Source organism: Triturus cristatus, chromosome 7, assembly GCF_964204655.1.
Source record: "Triturus cristatus chromosome 7, aTriCri1.1, whole genome shotgun sequence".
In the NCBI taxonomy this organism is placed as follows: Eukaryota; Metazoa; Chordata; class Amphibia; order Caudata; family Salamandridae; genus Triturus; species Triturus cristatus.
Window position 1 is genome coordinate 1,693,118,362 of NC_140590.1, and position 12,513 is coordinate 1,693,130,874.

General features: G+C 41.9%; 1 protein-coding gene and 1 long non-coding RNA gene across 2 annotated transcripts in view; one reads left to right on the forward strand and one right to left on the reverse strand.

The window, feature by feature from the left end:
- Positions 1 to 1,224: 1,224 nt before the first annotated feature.
- On the reverse strand, positions 1,225 to 2,733 carry LOC146812782 (uncharacterized). The gene is made up of 3 exons (XR_014966896.1): positions 2,514 to 2,733; positions 1,354 to 1,435; positions 1,225 to 1,263 (listed from the first exon to the last, which is right to left on the reverse strand). It is a non-coding gene; the product is annotated as an uncharacterized LOC146812782 (long non-coding RNA).
- Positions 2,734 to 2,930: 197 nt separating this feature from the next.
- LPCAT3 (lysophosphatidylcholine acyltransferase 3) overlaps positions 2,931 to 12,513 on the forward strand; it is a 178,474-nt gene continuing 168,891 nt past the window's right edge. Inside the window, exon 1 of the mRNA XM_085619889.1 lies at positions 2,931 to 3,416. Within this exon, the coding sequence (XP_085476015.1) occupies positions 3,272 to 3,416 (145 nt within the window). The 5' untranslated portion in view covers positions 2,931 to 3,271. The remainder of the gene's footprint in view (positions 3,417 to 12,513) is intronic.

Consider the following 12,513-nt stretch of genomic DNA (forward strand, 5'->3'; position numbering starts at 1 on the left):
CCCAGCGCTCCTCAAGAATCTCCTCCTTCCTTCTCCTAATGGCCAATTTATATCGTGACCTAGCGTTTTTTACATCAGTCGGATTCCTCGGACTAACAGATAAAACTAATCGCAGCTCGCGGTTGGCCAGAGAGCACTCATGATCAAACCATCCCTGGTCATCCGTCATAGCGCGTAAAGGAATCGTGAGCTGTGCATGGAGGGCAGAACAGATCTTAACAAAATCATCTACTACCCCAGGATTAGGACTTAAGTCGGACAAACATGAGAGGAAAAGAGGAAAGTTATCACTGACCAAGATCTGTACAGTCGTCAACACAATAATACCCCTCCATTTTAATCTGAAATTGTTAGAGCTTATGGAAAGATCCCTAGCACCACATTCCTTATTATAGACCGGTCGATGGATGGTCTTTAAACTGATCTTGATAGGATTATGGTCCCCTTGGGACATTGGAATTACCCTGGCCTCACTAACACGGTCTGTCAGGCCAGGGGATATAAAAATATAATCAATTGTTGAAGAACAATCTCTACCTCTGAATGTAGGCACTAGGGGGACAGTGGGAAAATGGTCCATGACATTCTCCAAATTATGTGTACTCAAAAGAGTGGTTAATTCCACACCTCTTTGGCACCCCAGACCCGAGTTACTATCCTTAGGGATTGTGCAATCTCCATTTAATTTGGCATTAAAATCTCCACCCAATACAAGGCCAGAGGTGTCATTAAAGTCGGCCCTAGCCTCTAGAGTGGTGATAACATTAAAAAGATTCCTAAAATGTGTGTTGGGTTGTGAGCTAAAATCATTATTATAAAAATTAACCAGAAAAAGACTGGTCTTCTGTTTAAATAGTATAGCCTGGAACGGCGCAGTGACATAAGTGTTAAAATGACAACATGGTGCGGCAAAGCAATTCAAGAGTAATAAATTCAGGGTCAGGGAAGAATACATACAATAAACAGTTTGCAAAATATTTTTAAGTCACAAATGGCCCTTTAACTGGCCGCAAACACTGCTGTCAAGTCGACGACGTTTCAACCTCCTTGCGTTGAGGTCATCATCAGGACTATGGTTACCAGAGTATTTAAAAATACCTATGTGTAAAAGAAGAACAAGAGAGAAAGAATGAATTGTGGAGCCCAGAAATGCCAACGATGTAGAGGAAAAAAGGATGAGATAAAGCAAAAAGAACAAATCATACCTGTGTATGAAGTTATTTAATTCACAGCGTCATAGCTGAGTGCAGGAGGATTAAATTCCTATATGATTAACAAGGAAAAGGAAGGGTAAGGAAGGGGACAAGGGCAAGTGGGTGTATAATTATAGAAACGAATAGCCGCGTCCCTTACCAATTAGGAGATTGAGGAAAAAAGGTGTATGGCAACATCAATGAAGGTCCGCCAATGTAAGGGGGCACGTATCTTTAAGTGTCTGAAAAATAGAAAGGGATTCTGTTAAGGGTAGCGCACTACTAGAGAGTAATGTGACAAGGCCATCAGGGCAAGAGCGCTTACCAATAATGAACAAAGGGGGGGTCAGGGAATCGGGGGCACACGAAGCAATCAGCCTTGAAGGATTTAGACACTGTATTTAATCAGCAATCTGTCAAAACAGAGAGGGAGAGCGAGCAACTGACGGCAGGCAATACAAAATGGTCTCACCCCACGTCAGTGCATCCACAATGCATTGCGGATGCATAATGTGGAAGAAAGACTAGAGTGCAACACCACAATGCAGGAATTAATTTACAATCTTTTTAATTTCCTGAGAATTTGGTATCACCTAATGTTAATTCTTCTGCACATATAAATGCTAGTTGAATTTCCAATGATGCCAATGTGTTTCGGAGTAGCACTATTGACAGAGCATTTGTTTCACAAAACTCTTCTGAATGTGTTTTCGCTTCTTCTGAAATCGTTTCGAGAATGCCCAAGAAATTTCAGGGCTTTGTTTTGTTTGAATTATTTTATGATGAAAGGGAGATGCTGTAATCTCATTTACCATATTTACACTGATACAATTGAATTTATAGTTTGTTTGCTCTTTACTACTCTCACCAACTTGATAGTCTCATTGTTATGTCATGTTAGAACTTTCAATATTTATTTAAATTATGTCATACAATCTTGGGCTCATTCTGAGCCACTCTTTTTCCCTGTTGGGCCACTCTCGCCTGTTACCTGCTTGTAGGCCTTCGTTTGTTAATAAATCCTTTTTATTTTACCTTACGTCTGTTACCTCGTTTGGCACAACACCGGTCATACATTAGGACGATAACTCAAGTCACCTCTGCGTTGGATGACCTTCAGCCTCGTTCCTTTATATGGTCAGGTCACGGAACTCCTCAGTGACTTGCAATTGCCTTATATTGTACTGCAGGGAGAACTTTAAAAACCTCGCCGAATAGGCTTGCACTTTGTCTCATGGATAACATTTGCTCTCTTGAACTGCTGTCAGCTGGTGGTAGTACCACCAATAACCGATGTCGGTGCCAAGACCAGTCACTTACTGGCCGAAGTCCAGGGGGAAGAGAATGTCTTCAGACCATCAGTCTCGTTTTGAAAGCTTTTCCTATCTTCTTCGCTCAATGTGCAGAAGTCCAGCTCCCACAACTCCGCTTTCACGTAAATAACGGATGCGCCATAAACCGAAGGACCGGTCAGCACAAGTCACAGTTTCTGCCTAAGGGTGTGCAGGAAACACAACTGACTGACCGACAGTAACCTCAGTCTCCACCATGCACTTCCCCTCGGTCCAATGGGACACCGCCTGAACCCATAAAGCCACGCCCACCCATATCCGTTCTGCCTCCTAAGTTCAATGTTTAACAGCTTTTGGTCCCGCCTCCTCACCGTTCCTCCCCCATAAGGAAGTCATGCCAGTGCCTCACCACGCCTATTGCCCCGCCCTCATTCACCTTTCCCCCGGTTTTCCTGAAAAGTTCTTCAGCCCCTGTCCCTCCAATCAGCGCTGAGAGCTGCAGGTGGACTGCCTGCGGGGCGCCAATCGGTAGCCGGCAGGAGGCGGAGCCTATGGAGGCTGGCCGCGCGCCAGAGATTGAGACATGGGGGCGTGGCCCCGGGGCGCGCTGCTGCTGCTGTAGAGTTGTGTGTGAGAAGCAGGTGGTTGATTGGAGCGCCGGAGTGCAGGTAGCGGCGGCGCGCGGACAGCGGCTCAGTGACCTGGCGCTTGGAACGTCTGACGCCCCGGCTAGCACCATAGGAGCTCGCTGGGCATCCGAAGACCTCAGGCCCGCCACAGAGGAAGATGGCGGAGGCAGCAGAGGGCGGGGGTCCCATGCTGGAAGCGGCAGCTGAGGCTCTGGGGGCAGCCACCGGCATGCTGGAGGCCACCGCCCAGGCCCTTGGGGCCTCCGAGTCCGCACTCCGGCTTATCCTGTCCATCTTGATAGGTAAGGCCTATTTCATCTACTTATAGTCAGCAACCATTAGCGCCTCACTTACCGCATATCATCACTCCAAACCCCTCACTTTAACTGGGCTGTCATTACAGCTAGAGTCTGCTCTCCATCGTCACAACTGAGAGCCCCCAGGACCACCTTTCACCTCATTCACATGATATAATCACTTACTGATCTTCACGTGTGAGAGGCCCTCCCTCCTCCTTTTAATATCGCCAATAGTGCGCCAGGTGACACGTATTCTGCACCAGCCTCCCCATTCAACCTCTAGTTTGGCATGGTAGGACTGTCACCCACCTTCAGGTCATTACGAACATGATTTGTTCCCGTCCTGGGAGTTGATGTGACAGTATTATGCATTTTGGGTATTATAGTTTTGGTCCGTTTCCTTTTAAACTCGCATCACGCTTGACTGTAACCTTATGTAGGTTAAACTGCGGAACTGTGTCCTTGATGACATGGTGAGCTGGCCTTTCAAACCAGTGAGAAACCTTCACGGACCTGTTGTTCCCGGTTATGCGTCCTTGCCATGATCAGGCGAGCCAAAGTTCGTTCACCTTACCGCTTTCCCAAACTATTTTATGCGTGAAGCCGTAGGTCGGGCCGGTGAGGCAGACTTATCGTGCACACCACCCCAGCATACCACCACCTTCTGATAAAAAATAAAAAAAAGTTTTTGGGGCGCATAGATATTGCAATGGGAACACCTAAATACGTTACTCAAGTTCTTATTGTCTGATAGCTAAGGACGTTTTGCCCCCACATCACTGCTAAAGTCTTATGGTAGCTGATCTAACAGATCTTGGGCCTCCTCTCATTTCCATCCTTGATGAAACCCAGTGCTCATTCTACTGCACGCCACTGTAATTCCTCTCGACCCTGCCTTTGGGCTCATCCTGTCCATCTTCCTGTATTTGACTTGTGCTTTTGTATAACACTTATTATAATAAGACAATGTTGCTGTGTATATGCTCGGTAAATAACAGGTGTTAATGTTACCTAGTTTAATTGTAGTCCAGTTACTGCCTTTCGAATAAGAACCCCTAAGTGCCACCCCTCATGCAATGTTATAGAGAATTTATAAAGTACATGTTCACCATCAGGTCTCTTGGCGCTAAGGTAGGGGTAGCAACAACAGCAGCAATATTGGCCATAAGCTTGTCTAAACAGCTTTTAAGAGTTTGCTAAAGCACCCATTGTGGTAGAGCACCTGCTGAAAGATCCTGCAGCTGAACCCTCCCTGGCCGGGGACCGCATTCCGACCCTCCTCTTCGCGGATGACACACTCCTACTCTCTAAATCCCCAATGGGCCTCCAAAAACTATTAAATAACTTCCAGTCCTTTTGTGGAGAAAGGGGTTTAGTAATTAACACGGACAAGACAAAATTCCTTGTGATGAATCCACCCAAGAAACCTGTACGCCCCCCAAAGCTGAATACTGTACCTATAGAGAGGGTGGATGTGTTCGATTATCTGGGCATTCGCCTCACACATAACATGCTCTGGGCCCCCCATCTATGCAAAATGCTGTTAGCACACAAAAGGGTGACAGGGGCGCTCCTAAAAGAGCAGCGCTCATGCGCAACCAGACCCATAGCCCCGGTTATGGAAATCTACACAGCAAGGGGTGTCAGCTCTGCTCTTTATGGGGCCGAGCTGTGGGGCTCAAGTAACTCTAGCGAGTTGGCAAGATCTGAGAGAAAGTTTTGTAGGGCCATCAGGGTACTCCTACGACCCCATTGTTGCTTGACCTGGGTTGCTGCCCAATTGAAGAGTTGGCGAAATTTCGCCCTCTATTGTTATGGGCCCGACTATGGCGTGTCCCGGAATTAGTAAAATATGCTAATGGCCTCTCTGAAGTTATGTCACTTCCCGGGTGGCATAAGATCAAATGGTTGAAAGATATGAAAACCCTCCTTTGCAATCTTGGCCTAAGCACTGCATGGGAAAGCAGGTCTTCCCCACCGAAAGCCTTACTAAAAACTCTATACTGGAACTGGATTGCATCCCAGCAGAATTCTAACCGCACGCTGGGTAGACTCACAGAGGATTTCCTGAGCTTTAAAGACCTGCCCTTCCGGGAACTATATCTAGATATTATAGAGAGACCGTTCGATAGGACCCTTTATTTTAAATTTAGAACCGGGACTCTTCCACTCTGTGCCCTCACATCTGGCTGGAATCTCCCTGCACAGACTACAGAATTTTGTCCCTTCTGTATAAACAGACCCGAGACTGTAGCACACTTTTTATTCGAATGTCAGGTGTACGCATGCCCCAGAAGTAGATGGCTCAAAAACTTGTGCCGTTCATTAGGTACTAGGCAGCATATTGAGGCACTTCGTATCTTAAGGTCTGATTCTCGTCCACTTTACGCCTGTGCCCTCTCTAAATATTTATCTTGGGCATGGCGTATTAGATCTAATAGGCTTAAAATAACTGTTTAATACCTTTTTATAACTTATTTATGATATCTCTCACTTTTTAATGTAAACATAATGATGATTTTTAAAGCTGTGACGAATAATGCCTTTATTGTAATGCTTTTATGATACATTTTTATCGAAATAAAGCCTTGATTGATTGATTAAAGCACCCATAGTTGGCTGATGATCTAATGTCAAGGAGAAGGGTACGCCAGATTTTGGTGAGCAATTACAAAGAATCTGACCCCTCCAAGCTTCTTTCTTTTACATTTTGGAACAGTTGGTTATTTCAGCAGAGTGGATCTGTGATGGAGGGTAGGAACAGAACACGTAATTCTCTAGGACACTAAAGCTGGGCTTTTGTTCTGAAGGACTTTAAAGACAATGCAGGCTATTTTAAAGACAGTCCCCTGGGACACAGGAAGCCAATATAGCTTTTTTCATCAGATGTTTGGTATGGCAGTGTCTTAGTTGGCAAGAAGCAAACCAAAGGGCCTGATTTTGAGCCAATTGCAGCCTGTGGTTTAAGCCAACAGGTAATCCCAGATTCATGGCGTTAGCATAGTCAATCCGAGACATCCCTAAGGAAATAATCATTTGGATGCTAGCACCCACTGTGAAGTATCTCCTGATTTTCCTTATTCTCTGAAGTTGAAGAAAACAAGAGGACAAGACAGCCCCTATCTGCTGTTTCAGGGATAGGTACTCATCGACGAAACTCCCAATACTTTTCACTGCTTTCTTAAGCATTGGGAGGCGGGAGCGGCATCCCAGGAGCCAAAAGTAAGGACTCAATTCTGAAGTTGATTCCTTGTAACCACAATTTCAGTCTTTTCGGAGTTTAGCTTCAACTGGTGACTATTCATCCAGTCCAGAATATATAAGTGTTTTGGAAAAAAAACCTGCGATTCAATTGTGTAGTCAATGGTGAAAATCAGCTGCATAAGAGTATTCCACGTTTTGCTTCTGTAGTTGTATATTTTCACATTTTGCTTCTGTAAGGAATGTATCATTGAGCGAATGTAATGAGGTGGAACAGGGGAGATCCCTGGGAGACTCCACAATTTAGTTGGACCTTGACTGTATGAAAATGGGTGAGGTGGACTTATTGAGTCCGGTCTGTAAGAAAGTAGGCCAACGGTTCAAGGGCAGTGCCCTGCAGAGCTGACACGGTTTATCAGAATAGTATGTTCGGCCGTGTCAAAAGCTGCTGAGAGATCCTATAGGACCAGTGCATGTGTGGTACCAATATCTACTTCTATCCTCACATCATCCATTGCAGAGAGGATGACTGTCTCAGTTGAATGGGTGAGATGAAATCCAGCCTGATGAGTGTCAAGCAAACCAGACTGCTCCAAAAAGGAGCATAAATGTTGAGAAACATGGGTCTCTAGAAGTTTTGCTAGATAGGAAACCGTGAGATCGTTCTATAGTTTTTCAGTATGTCCGGGTCCGCCCCCATGTTTTTTTAAGAGAGTGAGCACAGCAGCCTTCTTAAAATGTTGAAGGGCCATCCCTGGTTAAGGGAATGGTTGAAAAGGGAGGTGGACATCTCATTACAGCCTTTTTTTTGTACTACTTTTCTGAGTTTACCATGGCCTAGGCAGGTGAGAAACCATCCCTTTCAGTTGCCACTGTTTTATGCAACTGACACCCTCTGCACGTACATCCCCCATAGTGCCCCTTGATCATATCAGCACCCAGTTTACCTGATCCAGTCACTCGTCTTAATTTGCTTTAGGTAGCATGGTAACATACCTCCCACAACATTGGACCTTATAATACCACTTACAGTGGACTGGATCAAGCATGCAGACGGACTGCGCGGTATCACGTACGCCTTGTGGGGGGATGGATGAGACTCGTGGTCAGTTTGTCATGGTATCCGTTGTACTTCATGCTGATTTCCTCCATTGTCAAAAAAGGAGGGGTTTAGCCCAAAGGATTAGAGGGTAGGTAGGGCTAGTTATACTATATAAGAAAAAAATTACCTATGCCTCTGGTAACTTCAACACTTATTCATATGAAGTAAGATAAACGAAAATTAATACGTTTATCTAAGCAATGATTTATGCCTTTTTATTTATTTTATTTTTTAAATTAATATCTTTGATCACAAAAGGAACACATAATGAACTACACGAAATACCACATTGATATTTACACAATGAAAGTGAACAACGTGAAAAATGTGTTTTGACATACAATTATAAATAAACTCATAATAATCAAACATTGAAACAATCAAATGCAATGTCACAAAAAACAATCATTATACACCCAATACGAAATGCAAAGTTGTCAAACAAATTGATAGATTGGACATCTAACACCCTTATATTTGGAATCAATCAAATCCCCTAAATATCAGGGACACAAGGGGGTATATTTGACCAAGAAGTTAGATTCCTTTGTCTGCCTTGTAATATTTAACCGAGGAGTTGAATTCCTTTATCTGCCGACGCGTTTCGAGTGCCGGTTAAATCAATTTCCGCACTCTCATCAGGGCTGGATTAATCTTTCTCACGAACAGACTGATTGTGACAAAAAGGGGAGGGATGGAAAAAATAATTTTTAAATTTTTATTTAAAAAGGCGCTTCCCAAAGCCCTAATTATTTTTCTGCTCAAGTTGGTGGTCACATACCTGCATTATGCCGGTTAAATGTAACCATCAGCAATGTATAACACGCAGTGGTTGCCAAACTGGTTTTCAATATTGCGGGGCCAAGACGATTTTTAAACAACCGCAGATCTTTAATTCTGCAAGAGAAATGTTACACGCAAATTTGCGGTGTCTGTTTGAATGAGTCTGAAACGTGACAACTAAGCACAAGTTATTTACTCACTCGAGAAGGGGGGCCAAAGACGTGGTCCCACAGAGGAAGTGTTGTAACAAATAACGATCCTTCACTCTCTTTAAAAGTAGTTCGTGGCTGCAAGAGCAAGAATTTGAAAAAATCGTTTTTTAGCTAAACGCACTTGAATTCAAGTGCAAACTCTATTTTGCTCACCTAAAGAAGCTTCAAGCTCAAGATTTCAGGCTCAAGGTTTCAAATGGGGATCTGTCTCCATTGTTGCTAGCAGCTCGCCGAGCTGATTAGCACATCATGTGATGGTGCATCAGTGTCACATGATGCGTTTCTGACCAATCACAGGAGGAGATGATCTAATTACATTTGTATTGACTTCTGGGAGATGTAGTTTATTGAAGTCATGTGATTCAATCCAGTTGCCCAAGGTAAAATGTTTCAATATCACAGGTCGGTTATGTTTTCCAACATATCGATATTGATCCCATTCATACTTTATTAGAGAGATACAAGTCCAGAAGCTGACGGCAGAACCATATATTTGATTGCAGCTCATGAGTCTTCTAGGCTCTGTTTAGCTCGCTCATGCAGTTGAGGCCCTGGTTGATGCTATCGAATTTCATAATTAAATATGCCTCTTTCCGCAATAGAGCGGTCTCAATACATGTTGATTTTGAGTCCATCCATGCAAGAACTGTCCAACGCAGTTCATTTTCGCTGTGTTCAACAGCTAGAAAATGTTCTACCATAGGCGCTGTAAGGACTTTTCTCCTAATTCGAGATTTGTGCTGTGTAATTCTCACATTAACCTGTTGGCTTGTCTTTCCAATGTACAATTTATTGCAAGAGCATACCACCGCAATATTGAAAACCAGTTTGGCAACCACTGCGTGTTATACATTGCTGATGGTTACATTTAACCGGCATAATGCAGGTATGTGACCACCAACTTGTGCAGAAAAATAATTAGGGCTTTGGGAAGCGCCTTTTTAAATAAAAATTTTAATTCTTTTTTCCATCCCTCCCCTTTTTGTCACAATCAGTCTGTTCGTGAGAAAGATTAATCCAGCCCTGATGAGAGTGCGGCAATTGATTTAACCGGCACTCGAAACGCGTCGGCAGATAAAGGAATTCAAGTCCTTGGTTAAATATTACAAGGCAGACAAAGGAATCTAACTTCTTGGTCAAATATCTCAAATATACCCCCTTGTGTCCCTGATATTTAGGGGAATTGATTGATTCCAAATATAAGGGTGTTAGTTGTCCAATCTATCAATTTGTTTGACAACTTTGCATTTCGTATTGGGTGTATAATGATTGTTTTTTGTGCCATTGCATTTGATTGTTTCAATGTTTGATTATTATGAGTTTATTTATAATTGTATGTCAAAACACATTTTTCACGTTGTTCACTTTCATTGTGTAAATATCAATGTGGTATTTCGTGTAGTTCATTATGTGTTCCTTTTGTGATCAAAGATATTAATTTAAAAAATAAAATAAATAAAAGGCATAAATCATTGCTTAGATAAACGTATTAATTTTCGTTTATCTTACTTCATATGAATAAGTGTTGAAGTCACCAGAGGCATAGGTAATTTTTTTCTTATATAGATTTCCTCCATTGGGCATTCAGTGGACCGCAGGATTGAATGTATGTTTTCTGAAAATCAATAAAAGTCTGTTTAAAAAAATAAAAAAATCAATCACTGATTGTTCATCATCTAGATAATCAAAAAAGCAGTCTCTGCTCAATTTAAAGATCACATCGCAACAGTCATCTCTTTCCTAACCACGAATTTGGCTTTAGATCATGCAGCAGCTTGGAGAAAGCTACTGTTCAGGTCATAGATGCCACGCCCCAGATGATCAGCCTTGCTTACTGATATTGCAGTCTTTCAACCTATCATCCTACCCTAATAAACCACACAGAAGAAACCAAATTATTATTTCTTGTTTTGAGAGAGGGGTAATAAACAAGCACAGACAAAAAACTTCGCCCCAACCTGTATTTCTTCTTGTAAGTCCAACATCTTACAGCATTAAAACTCAAGGAGAGGGGGCTCTTAGATCCAAAGGGATGAAGCACCCAGAAACTGTCGAGTTAAAGAGAAGGACTCCTTTTGGATAGGATACAAATTCAACCGTTCACACTTCTATCACTGATCATCCACACAAATTCTGAAAGCTCGCGAGTGAAGAGCTTCTAAATCAACTAATAGGTTTAGTAAAAATATTCCTCTGGTTTATTTAATCAAAAAACTTTCACAACTCCATATTATACATCAGTTACACAGTTACTTCATGACATTAAAAACATAATCAATAAAAAAAATGGGAGAAACTACAAAGACAGTACACTGTGTCTTTCCTGTGTTATTAGGCTAAACCTGTAGACTGCATAGAGCACAGATCTAAATTTCCTGACTATAGCTTGATGCTGACTCCTGCCCAATTTAACACCACTTAATCATTAGGCGTCAACGCGTTTCGGTGGCACATTCATATTAAAGCCACCTTCTTCAGGACATTAACTTTGTTCTCCTTATATGATTACACATAAAACCAGAAATCTGTTAAATCTCAGACCTATAAATAAAACAATAAACAAATAAGTCAACACAAACACTTTCAAATCATGTACATCAATTCAATAATACAACAAAATTATTTTCCTAACATTGTTTATTTTATACTAAAAACTCTAAAAGTACATTATTGCACATTTATATTCAATCCGATCTTTTGATCATTGCACATGTATTAACCATTTATAAGTGCGTCAATCCTCAATACCCAGAAATGGACCACAATACACTTAAAATACCCATACGCACACATTCTGCTTTGATTTACCCAATATCTTATAGAATACACTCACCGGTGCCAAACTGCACTCAGATGTTAACTTTTAAACTGTTCGCAATAATGGTTGAGGGTTTAAAGATGATCATCGTGAATTCTAAAATAGTAAAGGACATCCATTACTTATATTGGTCTTTTCAATGGTTAACCATATCAGGATTATAGCCAAATACATTTCAAGTCTTTATTTATCGACTATTCTGCTGATTGGGCGACTTCAGTTGTCTTCCACATTTCTTTCATCTGAAAGATATATTTAACAGTTCCACTTACTGTGTGTTAACTGTTACCTATAGTCTAAACAACCTCCTATTATATTTGCGGGCATATTCAAAAGCCCGTCTCACCTGAAAAATGATCCAAATCGTTGTCCCAATCCAGCGGTGTATTAATATAGCACCGTCCACATCTTTTATCTTTTGTTAAAAACTTGACTGGCAGGTGATAATTTTTTCGTAGTATTCAAACTGTTGGGTATCATATTCGTGGCTGCAAGAAATATATAACTACGTGTTACCCATTGCTTAAGGCACTCAGCAGCATTGTCCACATTTTATTTAACCATTATATTCGGGCATTTTGTCCATTCTATATGACATCCCTCTGCTACCTCTATACGTATTTCATAAAAGGACAAATGATAAAATAAGTTATATAAATACGATTTCACTTTCCCCCATCGGGAGTTAAACCCGGGCATTCCTAAATTTTCCCCATTCTATATTATATTTATCCCGAGTGCAGATCTTACAGACCAGAAAGTCCAGCACCTACCTGAAGCTGAACTTGAACAATGCAATTCCTATTTGCCAAGAGCAGCAAGCAACACAAAGTCCACACCTGTGCTAATGACATGTCCCTGGGCAAATTTTAAAATCCACATTTTTATTCAAGGCTATGTCGTTTGGATTCATCCTGGACATCGACCTCACAATCCAGGATCTCATTGCAAGAAAACATATTGCCTGCTGCATGCTTTCTGCAA